The sequence below is a fragment of the Mesoplodon mirus genome, assembly GCF_964341445.2.
Source record: "Mesoplodon mirus genome assembly, chromosome: 16".
In the NCBI taxonomy this organism is placed as follows: Eukaryota; Metazoa; Chordata; class Mammalia; order Artiodactyla; family Ziphiidae; genus Mesoplodon; species Mesoplodon mirus.
This window is the reverse complement of record NC_138992.1, coordinates 69,481,289-69,503,532: the sequence shown is the minus strand read 5'-3', so window position 1 is coordinate 69,503,532 and position 22,244 is coordinate 69,481,289. Positions and strand designations below refer to the sequence as shown.

At 41.2% G+C, this 22,244-nt stretch overlaps 1 protein-coding gene across 1 annotated transcript in view; it reads left to right on the top strand.

Annotated features, from left to right (window-relative positions):
* The window catches only part of NKAIN3 (sodium/potassium transporting ATPase interacting 3), a gene marked incomplete at both ends in the record, with an annotated part of 522,360 nt that overhangs the window by 477,199 nt on the left and 22,917 nt on the right, over window positions 1-22,244 (top strand). Inside the window, one exon of the mRNA XM_082601112.1 lies at window positions 21,792-21,852. Within this exon, the coding sequence (XP_082457238.1) occupies window positions 21,792-21,852 (61 nt within the window). The remainder of the gene's footprint in view (window positions 1-21,791; window positions 21,853-22,244) is intronic.

Below are 22,244 nucleotides of genomic sequence, written 5' to 3'. Positions count from 1 at the left end.
AATTTGCACAACGATGAAAGGATATGTCCTGTAGGTAGTTTCCTCACTCAAGCCCACTGCCCACACCCAGGATGCGAGTGGAAACTTGCTACTCAGACCAGTTCTTCCTTACAACTTATGTATGTTCCATGAGCTATTTTCCAATTTATTGGAAGGTCGTTTTTCTGCCCACAAGCAGAGTGTTTAATTTCTGCCTGTGCCCCTGAACAATAATATAGAAGAAGCCACCAGTTCGGAAATGTATTCAAGCATAGACAGTTATCATTCCAACTCATCAGTTGAGTTTTCTTCCCCTCTAACTGGAGAGCCCTTCGGGTGTCCATGCTCTCAGCATGTACGTGCTTGCACACTCACCAACTAGGGAGACTGGATTTGAGGTTCCCCTCCCAGCAGGGCTGGCCTGCTCACCCAGAAGGGAAGTGCGTGCCACCGTTTTGGAGTGTTCAGTCTGGATCATGTCACCTCTGTCATCACTAGATAAAGCGCTTCCCCACGGCCAGGTAATGTGCCATTTTGCAACCTTTATAAGCCCTTTAAGATCATTAGATGGCTTTATTCCTTTAATATTTTATCCTTTGAAGACCACCAGAGGGCTGTGATTTTTCTCTTTAATGCCAACGAGGCATCTGGGACTAGGGAGCAGCGTGGAAGAACACGGTGATGCTGGACCCTTCTGGAAGCCAACGAGCAGAGAGGGGGAAGTGGGGGGACAAATAGAGCCAGTTTGATGTCACTGTTAACTATTTGAAATACTCCTCCTATTTATTTTTTTAAGCAGAGACAAAATTTCATCCTTATTTGGTCGTTTTGCATGGTGACTTTGCTTTTCCTAAAATGCAAAAAAATTCCTAGCAAAGCCCTCTGACATGGTTTCCGTCTCGACACACATCCCTCTCTCCCTCCCTCCCTCTCTTTCTCTACACCCCACTCTTCCCAGCCTCCTTCCTCTTCCTCTTCTTCTTCCTCTTCCTTCCCTCGCCCTTCCTCTCTCTCCATCTTGACACACATCAATATTATTAATTGAAGGAAATAGCAGAGAAAGGATGTCAGGAAAATCCGGGCTGAAAATTATTTGAGAATCCATCAGTAAGTGGAAACAGGCTTAAAATCCTTCTATTCACAGGATCAAAATTGTAGCAAAAGCAAAAATAACAAGACTAGGGCTGGTGAATATGTGTGAGGTAAAGTTTACAACAGATTCCATAGGTGACTTTTATCCATTTTAACAAGGATTAAATATATTTTAGTAGTTCTTTATTACACAATCATTTAATTCCTTTTCTGAGAAGAGACATCTCTAGGTATCATGTAAGGTAAAACCTTTCAGAATTAAAAAAAAAAAACAGAAAAAAAGGAAGGAAGCAGCACGGTACTCAAGATAAAATTATTTCATAGTCAGAGCCTTACATAGAAAGGTTAACATTTCAAATGATGTCTGCAAAATCTCCTTCCAAATATGCTTCCCTTCTAGTCTTTGATTAACTTCACTTCACATTAGCACCATGGGGGGAAGCAGGCAGACCTTTTAAAAACTATCGCCATACTAACTGATGTGAGAAAATGTCTCTTGATCTAATGACTTGTGAATAAGATTTATCTTTACACTTTCCAGGCCGCAGTTATTAGCCCCCTGGTGAAATGCTCAAATTATACACTTGAAAACATAGATACAAATATACTGCCAAAGAAAATAAATAAACAAAGCCAGGTGTGCCATTCTAATGCAAGTGACCATAAATTCAAATGTAAAGGAAGGAAATCTTAACGATCAGGAGGAAAAGATTCTCTCATGTCAAAACCCCAGTATTTTTGGTAAAAAAAAATTTAAGTACTTATTTATTGATATATATATATGGTCTTCTATTAGCTTCCAGAAATAAATAGTAGATGACACCCCTCCCTCCAGGAGTCTGTCATTAATTTGGAAAGTTGAAACATACAAACATAAAATGGTAAAGGAATGGTAATAAGATGTGTTAGGCAGTGATAAGTAGCTTTGTAGATCAGTTACCTGACATACAAAATAAAGGGGGGACTTCTGATACTCAGTAGACTCCATTCCACTTTTAAATTGTACATTAGTGTAAACAGTTGGCTTAATAAGAAGAAAATAACTTGTGTAATTATTTCACACAGAAGCAATCAGTGCTGGGCTCTCGTACAAGCAGGACATAGTTCTAAGTGTGCTTGAGGCAGTGGACTCTCTCCAGACAAACGCAGATACTTGCAAATGTTTACATAGAATTTTGTGCTCAGATCCACTCGCTCAGGTCCCCTCCCCACTCGAGCTTTCATGTCCCCCTTTTAAGGATCACAAGATAAGAGGAAAGACTCAAATGGCTCAGAAGTCAGTCAATAGGATGTGGGGATACTCTGGAAAATTTGAGACTGCTCTGTTTTAAAGAGGAGCAGCTGTTCAGTTTGAGCAGACTGGTGATGTGCAGAACTACAGGTCCAATTCTTTTAAGGAAACCTAGATATTTGAAACTTTTTGTGACATCTTCCAAAATAATATTTTATTTTTGGCAACCATCTTAACATTTTAAGAAAATAACACATGAACAAAATAAAGCATATCTGTGGACTGAAGCCAAAGGACACCAGTTGTTTTTTTTTTTATTTTTATTGGAGTATAGTTGATTTACAACATTGTATTAGTTTCAGATGTACTGCAAAGTGAATCAGTTATAGATATATAGATATATATATCCTTTTTTGGATTTTCTCCCATATAGGTTATTACAGAATATTGAGTAGATGTTTCCTCTAGTGATTCAGTGTGGCCTGGGGAAGTCAGGGAGAGCTGTGATGTTTACTGATGAGTTACTTCCTAAATGTGTGTGTGTGTGTGTGTATGCATGTATATACATAAAGACATATACAACAGGGAAAGGTTTAGAAAGGAGGCAGCCACCCAGACACTGGAAATATCCATGATCAACTGGTTGGAATGATGAGAAAGTATGGAACGTTTGGGTAAAAGAGGAGAAATTTTCCCCAACCAGAAGAGAGAAGATTGACTTTGTAGTAGAACAGAGCCTTGGAAGGCAAGTGGAGGTGTTTGTGTAAGCAGAAGACTCTTGAATGATCTTGATTAATTGCATTTTGATCATACATAAAGATTTGTGCCTCCTAAGATATTTGCCGTAAGATGGCACTCCCAAGGAAAATCCAACACTGCATTAGATAGATTAAATTGTGTCAATACCCAACAAACAAAGACACATACTTTAAAATAGATTTCTTCCTTAGCCATTTATTCACTTGTTATCAATCACAAATATGAATTCAAAATCTTGGAGATCTGATTTCAGTGAGAGAAATGCTGGAGCTTTAATTATTTGGATAGCAATCCTGATGTAAAATTCTGCAGAAGGCAAGTTAGAAAATGAGTTGGGTTGAAAGTCAGTTATGCATGCTAACTTCCATTCATGTACAAATATCTGATTAAGTTCATATAATGCAGCTGGGTCCACTTTCATCTTTAATGAAAAGAAAATATCACTCAAAGTATGTGAAAACAGAGACTGAAATTCAAAATATGTTTTTCATGAACACTCACAGAATTCGGTTCTCACATTACTATTGTTTCTGTTTCACTTGTTTGCTTTTTTGTTTGTGTTTTGTTGTTATGGTTTGTTTATTTTTTTATTGGAGTAGAAGTGCTTTACAATGTTGTGTCAGTTTCTGCTGTACAACGAAGTGAATCAGCTATATGTATGCCTATATCCCCTTCCTCTTGGACCTCCCTCCCACACTCCCCACCCCCCCATCCCACCCATCTAGGTCATCACAGAGCACTGAGCTGAGCTTCCTGTGCTTTATAGCTGCTTCCCACTAGCTATCTATTTTACACATGGTCATGTAGATATGTCAATCCTAATCTCCCAGTTCATCCCACCCTCCCCTTCCCCCTTTTATTTGCAGTTGCTAGTTGTTATTATTATCCAAGAATGAAAACTCTAAAAAGGACACAAGGGAATACTGTAAAATTTAAATTTTCCTCCCAGCCCTTAAACCAGGGTGGATCAATTCCCCTCTCCAGAGGCAACAGCTGATATCAATTCTGTGGATAAGCTTCCAGAAATATTACGTACGTATAATACCAGCCTATAATTGAATTTAGCTACGTATAGAAGAAAGCCCAAGTATTAGTTATGTAGAAGATAGAGATGTGTTTGACTCTCATCTGAGAGGGATCTGGATGCAGGCACAGCAGGCCTACAATGGTGGCTCCACAGTCACCAAAGAATCAGGCTCTTTTAATATTTCCTTCCTCATCATTCTGATTTCAGATCATTCAGTTTTCTTCCTGAAAATCACCTCATGATCACAATATGGTGGCTAGAGTGAAATCTATCACGTCAACATTCCAGCCAAGAGGAAGGAATAACAAAAGGGCGTGCGTCCCTGCAGTCAGCTCCCTTCAAAGAGCTTTTGGAAAGCTGCATATCACATCTAGTTGACTAGCCTTGTCAGAGGAGGTAGATTTTAAGCCAGGCGCTTTGCCACTCCCAAACTTGGAGATTCTAATAATAAAGATCAAAGGAACAATGCATATTGAATAGGCAACTAGCAACCCACGACAGCATACAAGGGAATGCCCACATGCATTCCCTCCCCCCAATTTTTTTAAACAAACGGTGGCACGCTATCCATACCCACATTGCTTTGACTCTATTGGCCACATTGGTTAGATTTTAGTAGGACCAAAACCAAAGGACAAAATCAGGGGCTGATTTCTTTCAATGACAGGCTCTGTCCTACCCCAAATGCTCATAACAACAGTTGCTTCCTGCCCTCCTTGCTGTTCAAAGAGCTGCCTATAGACCAGCAACAGCAATACCACCTGGGAGCTTGCTAGAAATGCAGGATCTCAGGCCCCACCTCAAATCAACTAAATTGGAATTTGCAAATTAACAAGATCCCAGGTAATATGTATGGTCACTTGAGTTTGAGAGGCAGTACATGCCCTCAGCCCTTGTAAAGTCCCAGCTTAGTGAGATGCAAGCCTAGTAATATATTAGGAGCCCTCTCCCAACTCACTGTTAGGGTCTGGAAGTAATTCCATATCCTTAGATGAGTAACCAGGGCCAGTGTGAGCATCAGGCTGTATACAGTAGTCTCCCCTTATCCTGGGGGGATAAATTCCAAGACCCCTAGTGGATGCCTGAAACCACAGATAGACCAAAGCCTTTATATATAGTACTATGTTTTTTCCTATACATACATACCTATGATAATTAATTTATAAATTAGGCACAGTAAGAGATTATCAACAGCAATAATAAAGTAGAACATTTATAACAATATATTGTAATAAAATTTGTGTGAATGTAGCCTCCCTCTCTCTGTTTCTCTCTCAAAATATCTTATTGTACAAATGTAATGCCTTTTCCCTCTTAACTAAGCACTTATCACTCACTGTGGCCATAACTTTTGCAGTTTGAGGCACAACAGTGCAACTAGCACGAATTCCTTTCTCCTTCTTCACAATTTCACCAATTTGTTCTTACAATGGATCTTAGCAACCTCAGCATATGGCTTTTTTTTCTTTCCTTAAGTCAAGAACTTTCACCTTTTCACTTAAAGGAAGCACTTCACCACTTGTCTTTGGCATATCCAAACTGCCAACGTCACTACTCGTGCATTTTGGGGCCATTACTAAGTAGAATAAGGATTACTTTAAAACAAACACTGGTCATCTGATAACCAAGTCAGCTACTAAATGACTAACTGACAGGACATGCTGAACAAAGGGATGATTCACGTCCCGGGCGGGTCAAAGTGGGATGGCATGAGATTCCACCACGCTACTCAAAACAGGGAGCAACTTAAAACTTATGGATTGTTTATTTCTGGAATTTTCCATGTAATATTTTCAGAGTACAGTTGACTGAGGGTAGCTGAAACTGCAGAAAGAGAAGCCATGGATGCAGAGGAACTCATGTCCTTCCTGATCTATTCCTAACTGTGCCATCAGCCAGCATGCTTGGTTATTTTGCCCTAATTTCTTGGGCTGGATTCTTTCCTCGAATCCCCATGCTTCCCTCTCCTCAACTGGAAGGAAGGTGGCTTTCAACCCCAGCTGCCTCTCTCCCTGGTTTCTGTATCTCCTTTCATCTGGATCTGCCTTTGCTTCCAGTCTCCTTCACTCTCCTTAAATGCACTGCACTTGTTTTCCATCCTTAAAACCAAGAGCTCTGAGAATGTATCACTACCCCGACGCTGGATCCTGGCTCGCTTTCCTCTCTTGACTTGGGACAACCTCGGCTAGGGACTAGAGCCAGGATCCCAGCTGACTTTGACTCTCTCCTGAAGTTTGTTTTGGAGCCAGTCCCTCCCCCAGATCCCAGGCAGATTTTTCCTACCCTACGTTTGTGTCAAGCCTGAATTGTCCCAGCTTGTCTCCTTTGACACAAGGGCCGTTCAACATCACACCCACATAGGACCATGCTGCTGCTGTCAGAAAGGAATTCATTGCTAAGCCCCACCATTGACCTAGCCTTTCGGTCCACTGTCAGCACAGCAAGCATTGCTTCTAGGCACTGGGGCCGCTGAAGTCCAGAGGCAGGTGGGATAGAGATGGGGAGGCCTGGCAGAATCTAATACTCACAGTCCAGTTGGAACTTCATGTCGACTCTGATTCTGTGTGAATTTTGATGGATAAAAAGGCCATTCGATTTGAAAAAATGTACACTGCTAACCTTTACAAGAGCAATCTCAGCAGAAAAGTAGGGCCAGAAGCCAAATGGCAGTGAATTAAGGAAGGAATGAAAAGCAGAGGAAAGCAGGCAGCTGATAACAACGTTCATTTCAGACGTTCATGCATAGAAGGAAGAAGCTGTAAGACGTGAGAGAATCAAATGACACTTCTGTAAGATAAGGGAGAACTGAACATTTTTGAAGGCAGAAGGAAAAGAATCTGTGAAAAGGAGATATTGGAGACAATGTCTCAAAAGAGCAAACTCAAAAGAGCAAAAGAAAGATCTTTGAAAAATCAAGATAAGAAAAAACATTAGAGAGACAGGAGTGATCCTTTAAAGAGGAAAGACTTCTTATCCTCAGATGCATTAAGAAAGAATGAAGGGGGCTTCCCTGGTGGTGCAGTGGTAGAGGGTCCACCTGCTGATGTAGGGGATGCGGGTTCGTGCCCTGGTCCGGGAGGATCCCACGTGCCGTGGAGTGGCTGGGCCCATGAGCCATGGCCGCTGAGCCTGCGCGTCCGGGGCCTGTGCTCTGCAACGGGAGAGGCCACAGCAGTGAAAGGTCCACGTACTGAAAAAAAAAAGAAAAAAAAAGTTTATTGTAGGAAAAGTCTATGGAAACAACTTATTAATGTATTCTCCTCATTTGAAGAGATGGGAAACTGTGAATGAAAAGATAAACTGATTTGCCAAGATGGGCTTAGAGGGATCTCGCAGCTGTCAGGATTTGATGCTATGTAGAGGAATTCCTGAAGATCATGAGCTAGACATTAACGCAGAATTTGCCAGGTTCTGGAAATGAAGCTGAGGTCCAGGCTGAGGCTGGGGGTAAGCTTGAGGAGGAAGATGAAGCCACAGTTGAAGCTGAGGAAGTTAAAATTCATTTGTTCTTTTTTTTTTGGTTGTATTGGGTCTTTGCTGCTGCGCACCTGCTTTCTCTAGTTGTGGCAAGCAGGGGCTACTCTTCGTTGTGATGCGTGGTGCATGGGCTTCTCATTGTGTTGGCTTCTCTCGTTGTGGAGCACCAGCCTAGGTGCACAGGCTCAGTATTTGTGGCGCCCGAGCTTAGTTGCTCCGCAGCATTTGGGATCTTCCAGGACCAGGGATCGAACCAGTGTCCCCTGCACTGACAGGCAGATTCTCAATCACTGAGCCACCAGGGAAGTCCCAGTTCATTTGTTCATATTTATAAGGCATGAGCACTATAACTCTGCTCTACTTTGTGACCTAAGAGGAGGAGCAAAGAAAGGAGAAGGAGAAGAAGTGATACAGGGTCGGGCTTGGTTTGGTCCATCAATGAGCAAGATGGTTGGGAGCCTAGGGCCGTTGGGAGGGCAGCATGAGCCACTTGCCATGCACGGTGCCTTCTCAGTGGAGAAGCTCTAATGAAACCCAAGTCTTCACTGTCTCCGGTCTTGCCCAGTGAATATGGAGACATTCTAAACTATGTCAAAGACATGGACTTTGTAGACTAATGACGTACACTTGATTCCTGATTCCACTACTAACTAGCTATGTAAACTGAAACTAGTTATTCTGATCCTTCCTTTCCTCATCCACAAAAAAAAAGATACTACTACTCACCTTACAAATACGTTGTGAAAGTTAAATTCTGGAGAACTTAGCACTAAGTACCTAGTAAATACTCAAATGTCACCACAAATGGTTACATAGGTCTCTTCTTCTAATGAAATAGAAACATGCACCATAAAATATAAGGCAATATCATCTGTCCTGAAGTATCAGATTATTACCTAGAAATAGCTGTGTAATATATGCCCATTCAGATATTCTCTAGAATTCTCTACAGTGAATAAGATCATTCTCTCAGCTCAGCTCCCATCATGTGGAAAAGTAGAAAGCTATCAAACCTGGTAGGGAACATATACTTTTTGTCAGTGATGCTGAGAGAGATGCCTCAAGAACCCTTTTAAGATGCCATATTTTTAAAGCTCGTTGAACACTATTCTCTCCCGCTGAGTTTATGTGACACCAAAGCTTCTTCCCACACAGTTTCTACTTCTCAGAGAAGAGTAGGGAGACCAGCTTTAACTACCACTGAACCAACCCTTAATGCTTTTCTCCTGGAATGTCCATACAGCAAAAGAGTTTCAGTCCGATAACTGGAACAAGAAACCAATAGTCAGAGCTATTGTCAACTATTCTCATTTTTAAACACCTGAAATAGAAGTAGAGGTGCCATTTATTTTCACCCACAACTACAAAAAATATCACCTATTTTTTACTTAGGATTTTTGTGGGTACAGTTTAAAGCATCTAGAAATTTCACTGGTTCTTGAAGTAAAATATTTTAATCCAAAAACGTTAGTTGAAAAAATAGTTTTAGAACTACTTTCTTTCAGTCCGACCCCTCTTACCCAACCCAAATATCGTTTTTGATTAACACTCCAACTCCCAAATTCCCTTTCTGGAATGTGGTTACATGTAAACATTCTGCACTTTGAGGGAGGTTGACAATTGGGCCTGAGATATCTACCTTGAAAATGCCAACTGGGGACAACAAAGGTTGCCGAGAGCCAGCTTTGGCACCACGGGAACAGCTGCTCCTATGAGAATCCCACTGACCCCACTGGTAGCACATGGCTCTGTTTGAGATATTTGGATTGCAACAGCTTTAGTGTGGCTTGTACAACTCAGAGCTCAGTCCCATCTTCCATAAATCATGCAACTCACTTTTTTTTTTTTTTTTTCGCGGTATGCGGGCCTCTCACTGTTGTGGCCTCTCCCGTTGCGGAGCACAGGCTCCGGATGCGCAGGCCCAGCGGCCATGGCTCACGGGCCCAGCCGCTCCGCGGCATATGGGATCCTCCCAGACCGGGGCACGAACCCGTATCCCCTGCATTGGCAGGCGGACTCTCAACCACTGCGCCACCAGGGAGGCCCGCAACTCACTTTTATCAAAGGTAAAGAACCAAGATTGCTGCTTGGGTGGTTCTTTAAGTTTTCCTTCTTGGACCTGGGCAATTGTCTCATTTCTTGAAAGATGAATTTCACAAATTATAGAGAAAGAAAACTCGATCCTTCCACCATCCTACAATGGAATAGATTCTTAAACACATTATTTAAGGACTCTTAATAACAAAAATGATAGAACCCCTAGAGGTCAACACAGACTCTCTAAGAGTAGATCATAGTGAATTAACCTTGTTGCATTTTCAGTAATGATTGCTAGACTGTGCCTGGATCTAAATACATGGTGCATCTGAATTTCAACAAAACATTTAGCAATCAATTAAACTCCAATAATAATGAATTTGCCTGGACCCTGACAGGCACTAGAATTTGAAAGGAAATATCACAGCCTTATAGTTCTGGGATCATTCCAAAGCCATCTTAGGAAAAAACTCTTAGTTTGGACAATAAGAAAATGGATAACATTAGTGAAAACCGCCTCCTTTCTAATGATTTCAACATATTATAAGGAATAATGATGACTGTTGCTCATTGTATTGGAAAAGTATCTAGTAAAACTAAAAGTAAAGTCTAAAAACTCCAGATTATTAGACACAAGCATCTTGGAACTATTTTATGCTTTTGACTCAAATCTTGTACTTCTCAGGCTTTTTAAATGCTTTGGAAAGTTTAAATCATCATTTTAAAAGAACAGAGCATGTGGTGAGCAGTGGGGTGCGTGAACACCTGGATAGTACTTAATCCCATGTAAGATTACTATGAAAAAACTCTTGGGACTTCCCTGGTGGCGCAGTGGTTAAGAATCTGCCTGCCAATGCAGGGGACACAGGTTCGATCCCTCGTCCAGGAAGATCCCACATGCTGGGAGCAACTAAGCCCATGCACCACAGCTACTGAGCCTGCGCTCTAGAGCCTGCGAGCCACAACTACTGAGCCTGCCCTCTAGAGCCCGCTCACTGCAACTACTGAAGCCCGCGCACCCTAGAACCCATGCTCTGCAACGAGAAGCCACTGCAATGAGAAGCCCGCGCACCACAACAAAGAGTAGTCCCCGCTCACTGCAACTAGAGAAAGCCCACACACAGCAACGAAGACCCAACACAGCCAAAAATAAATAAATAAATAAATAAATAAATTTTTAAAAAAGAAAAATCTCGAGATTATAGTATAAAGGAGTTTGTAACTGCTTTGCCGAGTAAATGCAGCTTTGGATTGTAGAAGAGCTGTATATACAGCAGCAGTAAGGAGAGAGGTCAACATCATGGGCTACAGAGTCAGAGTGTAACTTCCTACCTAAGTGGTTTGGGGATAAATTGATTAACCTCTGTGCCTCAGTTTTCTCCTTCATAGAATGAAGATGATGATAGAACTTGGGTCTTAAAGATATAAGGGCTTAATGAATCAATGGACCTATAGTGTCCTGCTAAGCCCTGTGCTAAGCACTAAACATCCACTAGCTCAGTAACCCTCACAATAATCAATGAAGTATTTAATATGATCATGTTCCCCATTTTATATATGAGGAAACTGAGGCTCAGAGAGGTCAAATACCTTGCCAAAGGTTGCTCAGGTAGTAGTGGCAAAGCCAGTATTTGGACTGAGATCTCTCCAACCACAAAGCTGGACTCTCAACCAGCATAACCATTAACTGTAAGATAAGCACTGGATTCCGGGAACAAGGCTGAAACCCCTCCTGACAACTGGATACACTGGAGCAACACCAGAAGCAAGAGTTGCCTCTTGTGGATTCCCCAAGCATTAAATGGAACTCCCTGAATCCCTTCAAAGGAGATCATTGGTCCCAGGGACCCTGAAGTTGTTCTAGAAGTCACGAGAAAAGAGATACAGAGGCTCAGAACCAAGGAGGGTGCAGGAACTGCACACAGGCAAGGTGGCAGTCCTCATCACAGAGACCATCAGGAGAGGTCAGGCGGTCCATGACATGGGATCCTCCCCCGCCTTGGCCCTGAATGGAGGATGGGTGATCTGCTGCAGAACAGTGAAGTCCGGGCAGATCCTAGGCTGCGCCTCTGCTTCCCTCAAAGGTTCAATAGTTACAAAGGCTGGTGCACTGGTACTGCAGCCAGTTGCTCACAAAGAACACCCTGGGGCCTTCTCAGAACTAGACCACAGTCTCATTCGGTCTCCTGTTCAAGAAGGGAATTAGGTGGAATTGACTCCATGTACTAATTCAGCCAAGCAGATCACAGCTCCTGCCACATGTCACTAGATGGGACTTTCAAATACATCCCTCAAATGAATTAAGAAACCTGTGAAAACCCCACTTGATTATGGACAAGTAGACTTCCATTTTGCAAAATGTCTCCCCTTAAATTCCACAGATCGTCCAAGCAGAGGAATGCCTGTTTTTCTCTTGGGTTCTCCTAAGATCTGTAAAGTCTATATATCCACATAGAACTCCATCTGCAACAAGGGGTTGAGAAGTCTATGGAGGTTGCATGACTGTCCCTGGATGGCGAGAGCAGTGTCCACAATCGATAGGGCTCCAGACATTGCCGTTTGTTAATATCCTCTCAGCGACTCCCTTGCTGACTGAGCCAGCTTCTCAGTGGGAAGCAGGTGGCAGTGGACAGACACACAGATCTGTATGCCCTGGGGCAGTGCCTGGCTACCTAAGATGGGGCTCAGAGCACGGCCACTCTGCCATCCACTGCCTTTCAGTGAGTGCTCTGGGGACCTCCGTTCTCAATACATAAGATTTGGAGATGGACGTCCCACTGTCGGGTTGTGTGGTCCAGTGGCAAGCTGGATTTGAGGGTGTATTGGCAGGAATGTCTCTCCTGAGACACTGAGGGTGCCCACCCTTGACCCTGAGAGGCACAAGAAGAGTCAACATGCTCTAGTAAGCCAAAGAACAGATTCAAAATGAGTCATCAGAACTAGAGGTCTGAGTTGCTAGGGAGTGAAGTCAACAGCTCAAGATGGAACAGACAAGTTGAGGTGGGTCTGAGTGGATGCCTAAGCCCAGATTTTACTCCAATTCCCTAGACCTGACTCCATGTAGAGGATCAGGTATGGAGGGGTCAGAGCTCGATGTGACCTGGAGTAAGTCCACATATATGCTCACCCAAGACCCTACCCACCACATTCCAACACCATCACAAAAGCAACTCTTGAGCTCCAAGCTACATTTATGTGCATCTCACACATTTACAAATTGACTTTTAGGTTTATGTTTAAGATTGTAAAATGGGTAAAAACTAGAAGACATTTTTCTTAGTAGAAACATTTTTCTTCAAATCACCTCGTAACACTCAGGTACTATGACCCTACCAAACTATTTACATGATGCCATTGAAGAATCATCAAGCTTGGCAGTGGACACTTAGAAAGGTCCCAGATATGAGTTACCTAAATACTTGTTTGTTTGTTTGTCCTGTTTGAACAATGCTCTTATTCCTCAATGACTTGACACCAGAAATGCACTGAGAACAAAGTTTTTTGCAAGTCAGAGTAACTTGTGTGTCCTCTGTAGATTGCTGAGCTGGCTTGTGCAGAGTGTCTGCATCATAAAAGCATGTCATTAAAAAGCTTATCTTCCTTGGTTGAAGCCAGCAAACCATTTGTTTTCCATTTTGACTGTTTACACAAGCGCTTCTCATACACATAAGGGCGATAAATCCCCAAAGCCCAAAGTAATGTGATGCTGTTGCCAGTGTATATTTTTATGGTCATCGTAGAGAAAACAACTTATTTCCATATTCATTGATTCATTTGGAGCCCAGGGTGCCAGTGGGACTCTTAGGAGAGTGAACCAAATGTCTTCAAATAATTTCAGGCTTCACTTGGCATAGGACACTTCCATAAACAGACATAACAAATTCTGGATTCCTGAAGGATAAGTATGAGCAGCTTGATTAAAAAACAAATAGGTTAGGAATTACTAGGATTCCGAGGATACTCTCCCTAGAGTCATCCGTATAAATAAGAAGCCAGTCCCTCTGGGGGCCTCCTCCCCTGAGGATCCTAAGTTCCCAGACTTTTGTTCTGCTGGGCACACAGGAGAAAACAGATGGACATGGGTGACAGTTGCATGTAGAAGCCCTCCTGGAAGCCATAGAGAAAGAAACGTGTCCACACAGCTCTGTGTGATGAGACTGTCCACTTGCAGCCTGTTCTTCAGTCTCAGAGTTTTTAAGTATCTCCCTAGGAAGGAAGGATATGCCTGCTGTCCCATCCAGTACAGAGGGTGAGCCATTGCACAAAGCTGAGCCCACACCCCTTCTAAAAGAGGGAGTCAGAAGGTTCCCAAATCAGTAACCATGTGTCATGTGCCTGGACATTCTGTTTGTCATCCTGACCTGACAAGAGGGCAGGCTGCATTGAGACTTGCAGTGAGGGTTGGAGCACCAGCATTCCTTATGAAAACCACTGATCGCTTCAGTAAACTGGCTAGAAAATTCTTATTCCATCATATTATTTCTCCTCTCCCCAGTGAAGGAAGCAGCATGTATTCAGGGATACCTGTAGCTACTTTTAATGTACTTCAAATGTTTGGTTTCATGTAAAATCAACCAATAGTTAATTCATAAGTGGAAATAGACTAATATCCCTAAAATCCCTTTTCTTTCTACATGTTTATGATACATCCATCTGTCTAACATGGTACAATCATTGGCTTGTTCTCGTGTTTATTGCATGACCCAGATGGTATCAAAGCAAAACAGCAAAAATCTGTGGAACTTATCAAGTCAATACGAAAGCTATTGCTGTGGTGAGCAGAGCTGGCTTTTACGTTGGCTGAGTGACCCGGGAACCCTGTGGGAATTTCAGCGTTGCTAACACGCTGGAATTGTGATATTCACCCACCTTATTTCAGCCATACTGGTTTCCCTGCCCCCACTTTGCTTTGCAATACAGCGCTGCTCATCATTTATTCATTCATAAACATTTAATGAATACCTTCTTTGTACCAGGCAGTGTGTCTGAAATGCAAAGTTGAGTTGACAAAAAGTTCTCTCCAGAGCCTGGTGGTGGAGACAGACATGCAGACAGATTGTATAATCATGTGAAATGTGCCTTCAGCGTGGTACATGAGGCCATGCCAAAGTAAGGGAAGGAGCAGATCCTCTTCCTGAAGGAACCAGGTCAGGACTCTCAGAGGATGTGGCCATTCTATCAGCTCTCTCCGAGGGTTCCTGCCTTCAAGGGTCTACTGGGAAGTGCACACATAGCTATGATACAAAGCAATGCTGGGAACCGCCACTGGAGATATAAGAACAAAGTTCTGAGACAGTTCAGACTAGAGGCGTATCCACTGGAGAGATCAAAGAAAGTGCCATTAACCTCAGGACTTAGAGGATGGGCAAGCAGAGATATGAGAACGGGTCAGGGGTTGGCGGGCAGGCAGAGAATGAGAAATGTGTGGGGAGTTGGAGCACAGGCTATGGCAGAGAAGAGTGGGGGATAAGCCTTGAAATCCAGGTTGAAGAAGGATTAGAGAGGGCTTGGAGACATAAAAAGTGCATGTGTGCTTGGACAGGCGAGAGATTCTTTGGTCTCCATGACCCCAAATTGTGAATTATGATTAAAAAAAAGAGTTTATCCCCATCAGAAAACAAACATTTTGTAGTAATACCCACTTTTCAAAACAAAAACAAAAATCCCCATCGACCTCACATCTTTCTCCAGCTGCTGTCCCTTTCTCTACTCTCCTTTTAGGCAAACTCCTTGAAACAATCGTTGACATCCTATTTCCTCCTGAACCCAGTCTCATCAGATTTTTGCCCCACCCTCCATCAAAACCACTTCTGTCAGGGTCTCCCATTTCCTCCACTTTACCCAGCCCAGCCCTCAGTAACACAGTGCTCGTTGTCCTTGACCTATCAGAGGCCTTGGATGCGGCCAATAGCCCTGGCTTTCTTGTATCCCTGTATCCCTTGGGTCAGTCCTTTTCTGTCTCTTGCTGGTGAGTTAACTTCTCTCCAACCCCTAAATGTAATATGTTCCAGGACTTATTCCCTGGACCTCTTCTCTCCCTTCACTCACTTCCTTAGTGATCTAATCCAGTCACATGGCTTTAAATACTATCTATAGATACACTGATGACCTCCAAATTTATCATCACTCTTTGCCTGAACCATTTCTCAGGGTTGTGTTTTCAACTAGCAACCCTTAGGGATGAGGTAACATCTCCCCCATCCCACCCCTGACAAAGAGTAGTCTTGCTTCCTCTTGCTAGAAAAGTAACTCAAAAAAAAAAATAATAATCACTATAGAGATTTTTAAAATATTTCTGTGTGATGGATTTTTAGAGGTAAAATTACTGGGTGAAAGAGTATAACTTTTTTGCCAACTTTTTCTTCCAAACGTAGTATATGAGAATATCTATCTGACCACTTTTGCTAACACACACCCACAAAAAAAAAAAAAAAAGAATGTTGCAAATTTGGTGATAACATAGTTTCCTTGTACTCTTAATGTGCATTTAATTTATGACTGATGTATGACATCATTCCACAGTTTATTAGTTTTCTTTCTTTCTGTATAGCTTAGATATTTACGTTCTTTGCTCATTTTTCTATTGTTTGTCTTTTTTTTTTACTTAGACTAATGCTTTAAGATGGGTGGGATTGGGGGAGGGGGAGGCCTAAGAGGAAGGGGCTATATGTATACATAGAGCTAATTCACTTCATCGTACAGCAGAAACTAACACAACATTGTAAAGCAATTATATTCCAATTAAAAAACAGTAACTCAATATTCCTCTCCTCAACACAACCCACTATACGTGCAGGGGTCCATCATGGCCCAAGGGGCATGGGGAATACAACAAAGAGGTGTGAAGCTTGTGCTGGCTTCTGTGCCATGAGCAATAAAGTCTTTGGTCTCTGGTCCAGCACCCATGAAAGAGTAACAGGCTAACTTGCTAGCTTATAAAGTAGAGTAAAATCCCAAACCCTGCACATTCTTGACATTAGGTAGCTATGCTTCCTTTTATAAGTAACTTAACACCTTAACCCAAATAAATTACATGCAGAAGCTTTCTGCTCACAAGTGTCCAACTTAATGACTTCAATAGGGACAAAGTCCTACACAGAGCAAAGAGGGTCAGTCACTGCCTGCCTGCCTCCAATAGGGCCAGCTTTGGCCAAGACTTTTTTTTCCTCCATCTTTCTCCTTTTTTTTTTTTTTAAACATCTTTATTGGAGTATAGTTGCTTTACATTGTTGTGTTAGTTGCTGCTGTATAACAAAGTGAATCAGCTATATGTATACATATATCCCCATATCCCCTCCCTCTTGCATCTCCCTCCCACCCTCCCTATCCCACCCCTCTAGGTGGTCACAAAGCACCAAGCTGATCTCCCTGTGCTATGCGGCTGCTTCCCACTAGCTACCTGTTTTACATTTGGTCGTGTGTATATATGTCAGTGCTACTCTCTCACCTCGTCCCAGCTTACCCTTCCCCCTCCCCGTGTCCTCAAGTCCATTCTCTACATCTGTGTCTTTATTCCTGTCCTGCTCTTAGGTTCGTCAGAAACAAATATGCTAGCACATATACATGGCCAAGGTTTTTATAAAGTCATTGTGGACTTGAGGAAGAGCTGACTAACAAAGAGCTGTTTAGAACCTGTGTTAAATAGAGAAACTTCTGTCATTCCTTATGGATTCTCTTAAGCTTTAGGGCTTAAATGTTGGTATGAATGCTGGGAAATTTGGGAAAGTATTGGGGAGTTATTATTGTTCAAGAATCCTTTTGGCTTCCCTCAGACCCCTCAGTTCTCTCACCCTAAGGCTAGGTCTGAAAAAGCTCTTCTCTCTGAGTTCCCTAAATGAGCTTTTCTCACCCATCCACTTCACCTAAAACTGATCCCTTAAGACACTCAGGCTTGTAGAGATGACTCATTTTTACCAAGACCCACAATTAGCAGGACATACAGACAATGGATTGTTGTCATCCTAGTATCTGCATGTGAGAAACCTAATCCTGTCAATCCTTATACAAGGCCGGCAGGCCAAAACAAATCAATTTCATATACAAATCTTACTTGCAAAAACTAATCAATCCCTTCGTCAAAAAAAAAAAATGGTGTTGGAATCTAGTCTTATGCCATTTACATCCATTTAATATATTGAAACAGGTGGAATTTATGCAGTCAGAATTTACAATATGGAGGAGAAAATCATTTAAATATTACAACTATAGAGATGGATGTTTTTAATGGAAAAGAGGTGTCTTTAAAACGAGTGACTCAAAGCTTTATTTAAAGCAGAAATAATCAGGATTATTATCCTGATATTATTTATTTTATGTGTCTTCATTATTGGCAAGAATGCATTTTATTCCATTTCTTGGAGATAAGCAGAAAGCCACAGGGACTATTTCAACTCATGTTCTGGGAAACCAAGAACTATACAACAGTCAGCTTCTACAAATAAGTGATTAACATGATGTCTAGACATGTTCTCATGAGAATAACATTATTAGTTAAACAGTCATTTGGTTAATCATGATAGCAAAAGTAATTTTGGGAATAAATATTTTATTAGTATGCCAGTCAATAAAGCAAAATTAAAAGGATATATTTTAGTTAATTCATTTGTTATAATATTGAGATTATGTCTGACAAATTCTGTTTGAAGGCCTGGACAATGATCTAATATGTCTAATATGGCATGTCTTTATCTTATTGTTTCTGGTTAATGGTATTGCATATTTCAGTTACTTAGCCAAAATTCCTTTCTTTACATCTCTCAAGATATTATTAAGATCCATTAGTAAACAATTGGATATGACAAATTTTCTGTTGCTATGCACTGCTCTGTTCTTTAAAAACTGGGTGTTCTCACATTTCATTAATAAAAAATAATTCACTGAATAGGGAAGGATAGTGTGGTATCACTATAACTAAGAGGCTGATCTTACTTTCTATTTGTCAGAAGACTCATTTGGGGGCTTCCCTGTTAGCGCAGTGGCTGAGAATCTGCCTGCCAATTCAGGGGACACGGGTTTGAGCCCTGGTCTGGTAGGATCCCACATGTGGCAGAGCAACTAGGCCCATGAGCCACAACTACTGAGCCTGCGCATCTGGAGCCCACGAGCCACAGCTACTGAGGCCCGTGTGCCTAGAGCCCGTGCTCTGCAACAAGAGAAGCCACCGCAATGAGAAGCCCACAAACCGCAAGGAGGGGTGGCCCTGGCTCACCACAACTAGAGAAAAGCCCACGCGCAGCAACGAAGACCCAACGCAGCCATAAATAAATAAATTTATTTAAAAAAGAAAAAGACTCATTTGGAAAAAGAGAAATAAATCTATCAATGAATTATCTTCAGTATATAGACAATCTTTTCAGAAACACAGTTAACCCAATAATTTTAAAATAATCCATGGTCCTAAAACACAGGGAAGAAATACAAAATAACTAAAACTTAAGTAAAAACATTTTTTTTTTCCAGTACGCGGGCCTCTCACTGTTGTGACCTCTCCCGTTGTGGAGCACAGGCTCCGGATGCGCAGGCTCAGCGGCCATGGCTCACGGGGCCAGCCGCTGCGCGGCATGTGGGACCCTCCCGGACTGGGGCACGAACCCGTGTCCCCTGCATCAGCAGGCAGACTCTCAACCACTGCGCCACCACAGAAGCCCTAAAAACATTTTTTTGAAAAATTATTCAGTTGAGTTTGCTCCTTTTGCCTTTATAAAAGTACATCTATAATCATCTTCTTATGCAGTCCTTCTAACTTGCTTAATGTCTCATCCTAACCCCAAACCTCTCCCTAAATTTCAACTGCACTTACTCAAATGATGGAATCAGGACTAAATAACTTGCATTTGTTCTTCAGTGTTAGCCATCTGGTCAACCCCTTTTTGTTTAGCCTGGAAGGAAACTTGTATTGGAGTCATTAAAAAGTTTCTTGCAAAAAAATAAATTTTTATTTTGTATTAAAAAGAGTCCCTAGAGGTTGCTTAGATTTGTTCCTTTAAATGTATAAATATGTAACAAAGCAATTTATGGAACAGTCATTAGCAGTTACTATTTTCCAGGTCTCTTGTAACAGCTGGAAGGCAAACCAGAGAAGGGTGGGGTAGACTTCATTTTCAAGTTAAAATCTCTCTATCAGGATGGGATTTTTTTCAACCTCATCAAATTAACTCTACATATTGATGTATGAAAACAGTGTTTTAGCATTGAGTTCACTGAGTTTGCTCTCAAGGACCCTTCTCATCAATCCTCTGGCCTTTCTTCCAGTAAATGCCAATGAACCAACCAGTAAATGCCAATGGACCCAGCATATCAAATGGAATGAGCTAATGTTAGAAGACACCAAAATATGTTCCCTGTCAAAGAGGCTAATAATATGCTAATATACACTTTAGACATCATTGTCATCTCAAAAGGTATCAATGAAGACAAAATAATAATTTATTCTACTTCAAATCAGCATAAAGGTGTAAATAGATTTTTTTGTAGAGATGTATAGCCTATTAGGAAAGTAGAAAAATAATATTCATTGTAGTATTGAGGTATCATGAAGGCCTTAGCTTTATACTAGAAAAGTTCTACAGCACTCAATCAAAACAGTTTGCTTATCTTTCACCTACTTAGATGGAAAAATAATGATTTGTGAGATTTAACTTAGCTGAGTTTGCTGTAGGGGAAAAATGATTGAACTATGTAAGCTATCAAGCATCTGTGGCCTAACTATTCAATAAGCAACGTCCAAGATAAACACTGCAGTATCTAAATGTTGGTCTGTAACAAAAGTAACAAAAGTAGTTCAGACATTTTTCTATTGTAACATGATTCATCCATTCTTCTACTACCCTTCTCCTTGTAAAGTGAGTAGAAGAGACCCAAAGTATCCGCCATCCTAGTCACACTGCATACAGAGAAACTCTTGATTTGTTTGGCTGTCACTTGGTCTAGCTCTTTAGGGTTCAAAAGATATCTGATCTGCCTGTTTCTGTCACTAGGACTCATGTCAGCTGAACTCATTGCACTGCTCTTCAAGCAAAAGGGTCATCTTCAAAGTCAATTCTCCACAGTAGGTTATATAAATCTAATGAGGTACATAAAGGAATCCAAAGTAGAACACATGTATTAAAAGGAATGAACAAGATAATCCATAGGAGCATAAGGAGAAAATATTACTCCTATTTCTTTCTTTCTATCTGTCTACCTATCTATTTTCTAAAATCCTAAGAAAACCCAGCCTTTAACAATATCTAACATGTGGCTTGACTCTGGTAGCCTCACCAGGGCTACACGTTAGGACTTCATGTGTTACTAAAGTACTAGCAATATCCCATGAGGGAACAGGAGCCCCCCTGTATGATGTGGCTGCAGAAGAACTCAAAGGAATATTGTTCTCTTGGGTAGGGTCCTGCTCCAGAATAGCACAGCCAGCTCTCTTCAGAAGGCCTTGCTCCTGGACTATGGGCGCACATACACATCCCTGCCCTTAAAACCAAGCAGGACTGTGAGGCCCCCTTGGGTACAAAAGCCTTTTCGTGTCCCTGTTTCCTAGTAGGAAAAAGGTTTCAGTCTCTTAAACATTCCCTGAGTTCCAAAGGACAGATTCAAATAGTTACTAATCAGGAAAGGGATGGGATGCAGAAAAAAAGGGGGAGCAGTCAAGAAAGAAGAACAATATATCTGGTGTTTGTGGCTGGCAGTGTATAATTAACAAAACAATTTAGTATTCAAATAGAATTTACATTCTCAGAGCATTTTCCACAATTAAGTAAATGATTGGTATTTAATTTACAGTGAACATATTTTGATTCCCTTTGTGGTAATTAAACATTAAAATAGTTGTAGTAATAATGAGAGTTGCTACAAATTGCTCTACAAATAGTCAAAACTTAGAAATAGATGTTCTGAATAACCTGTGGTGATTTTGCAATATAAGAACTGTAAATCCCAAATCAAAATCTAAGTGAAATATCTGCAATTTTTTTCCCATTTCTGTGTACTACTTTAGAAAGCTATTAAACCTAAGTAGAAATGAAAAGGTTCTTTAAAATCATAGCTATTATTTTAAAACATTTAAATAGCATTTAAGATTTTTTTCTATTACAAATTCATAGACGATAATACTGTGTATTCTTTGTCTATTGGTTACATAGGCTTTTTAATTATGGACATCTGTCCTAGATTTTTAAGATATTTTTTTCTCCTTTGCAGTTGGTTGGTTTTGTGTATGCCTGTTATGTGATCAGTATTTTCATGGAAGAAGAGGACACCTGTAAGTATTATTCTACCTACCTGTGGGTTTATTTTATCTGAGATATAGCTTCCAAAACTAATCATTACAGGACCATGAAATCTTTTATATTTGGAATTTTAAATGATGAAAATCAGCATAGTAAAGTTACAATCAAACATTTACAAACTATACTGCACACAAACAAGATGGCACTAAGTATTGAAACTCTCAATCCAAGTCATGTGGGAGGATGCTCAGAGACAGGGACACTTACAGATGGCTGTTGTTTCATTTTAGTAACTTTTCATCAGAGACCTAAACGTTTCTCAGAGTAGAAAATTGGGGTTGTTTTATCCATCACTAATTGTAAGTATGCTGGCTGCAGAATTTTGAAATCTGACTAATAGCAATAACATCAATATAATAACAGT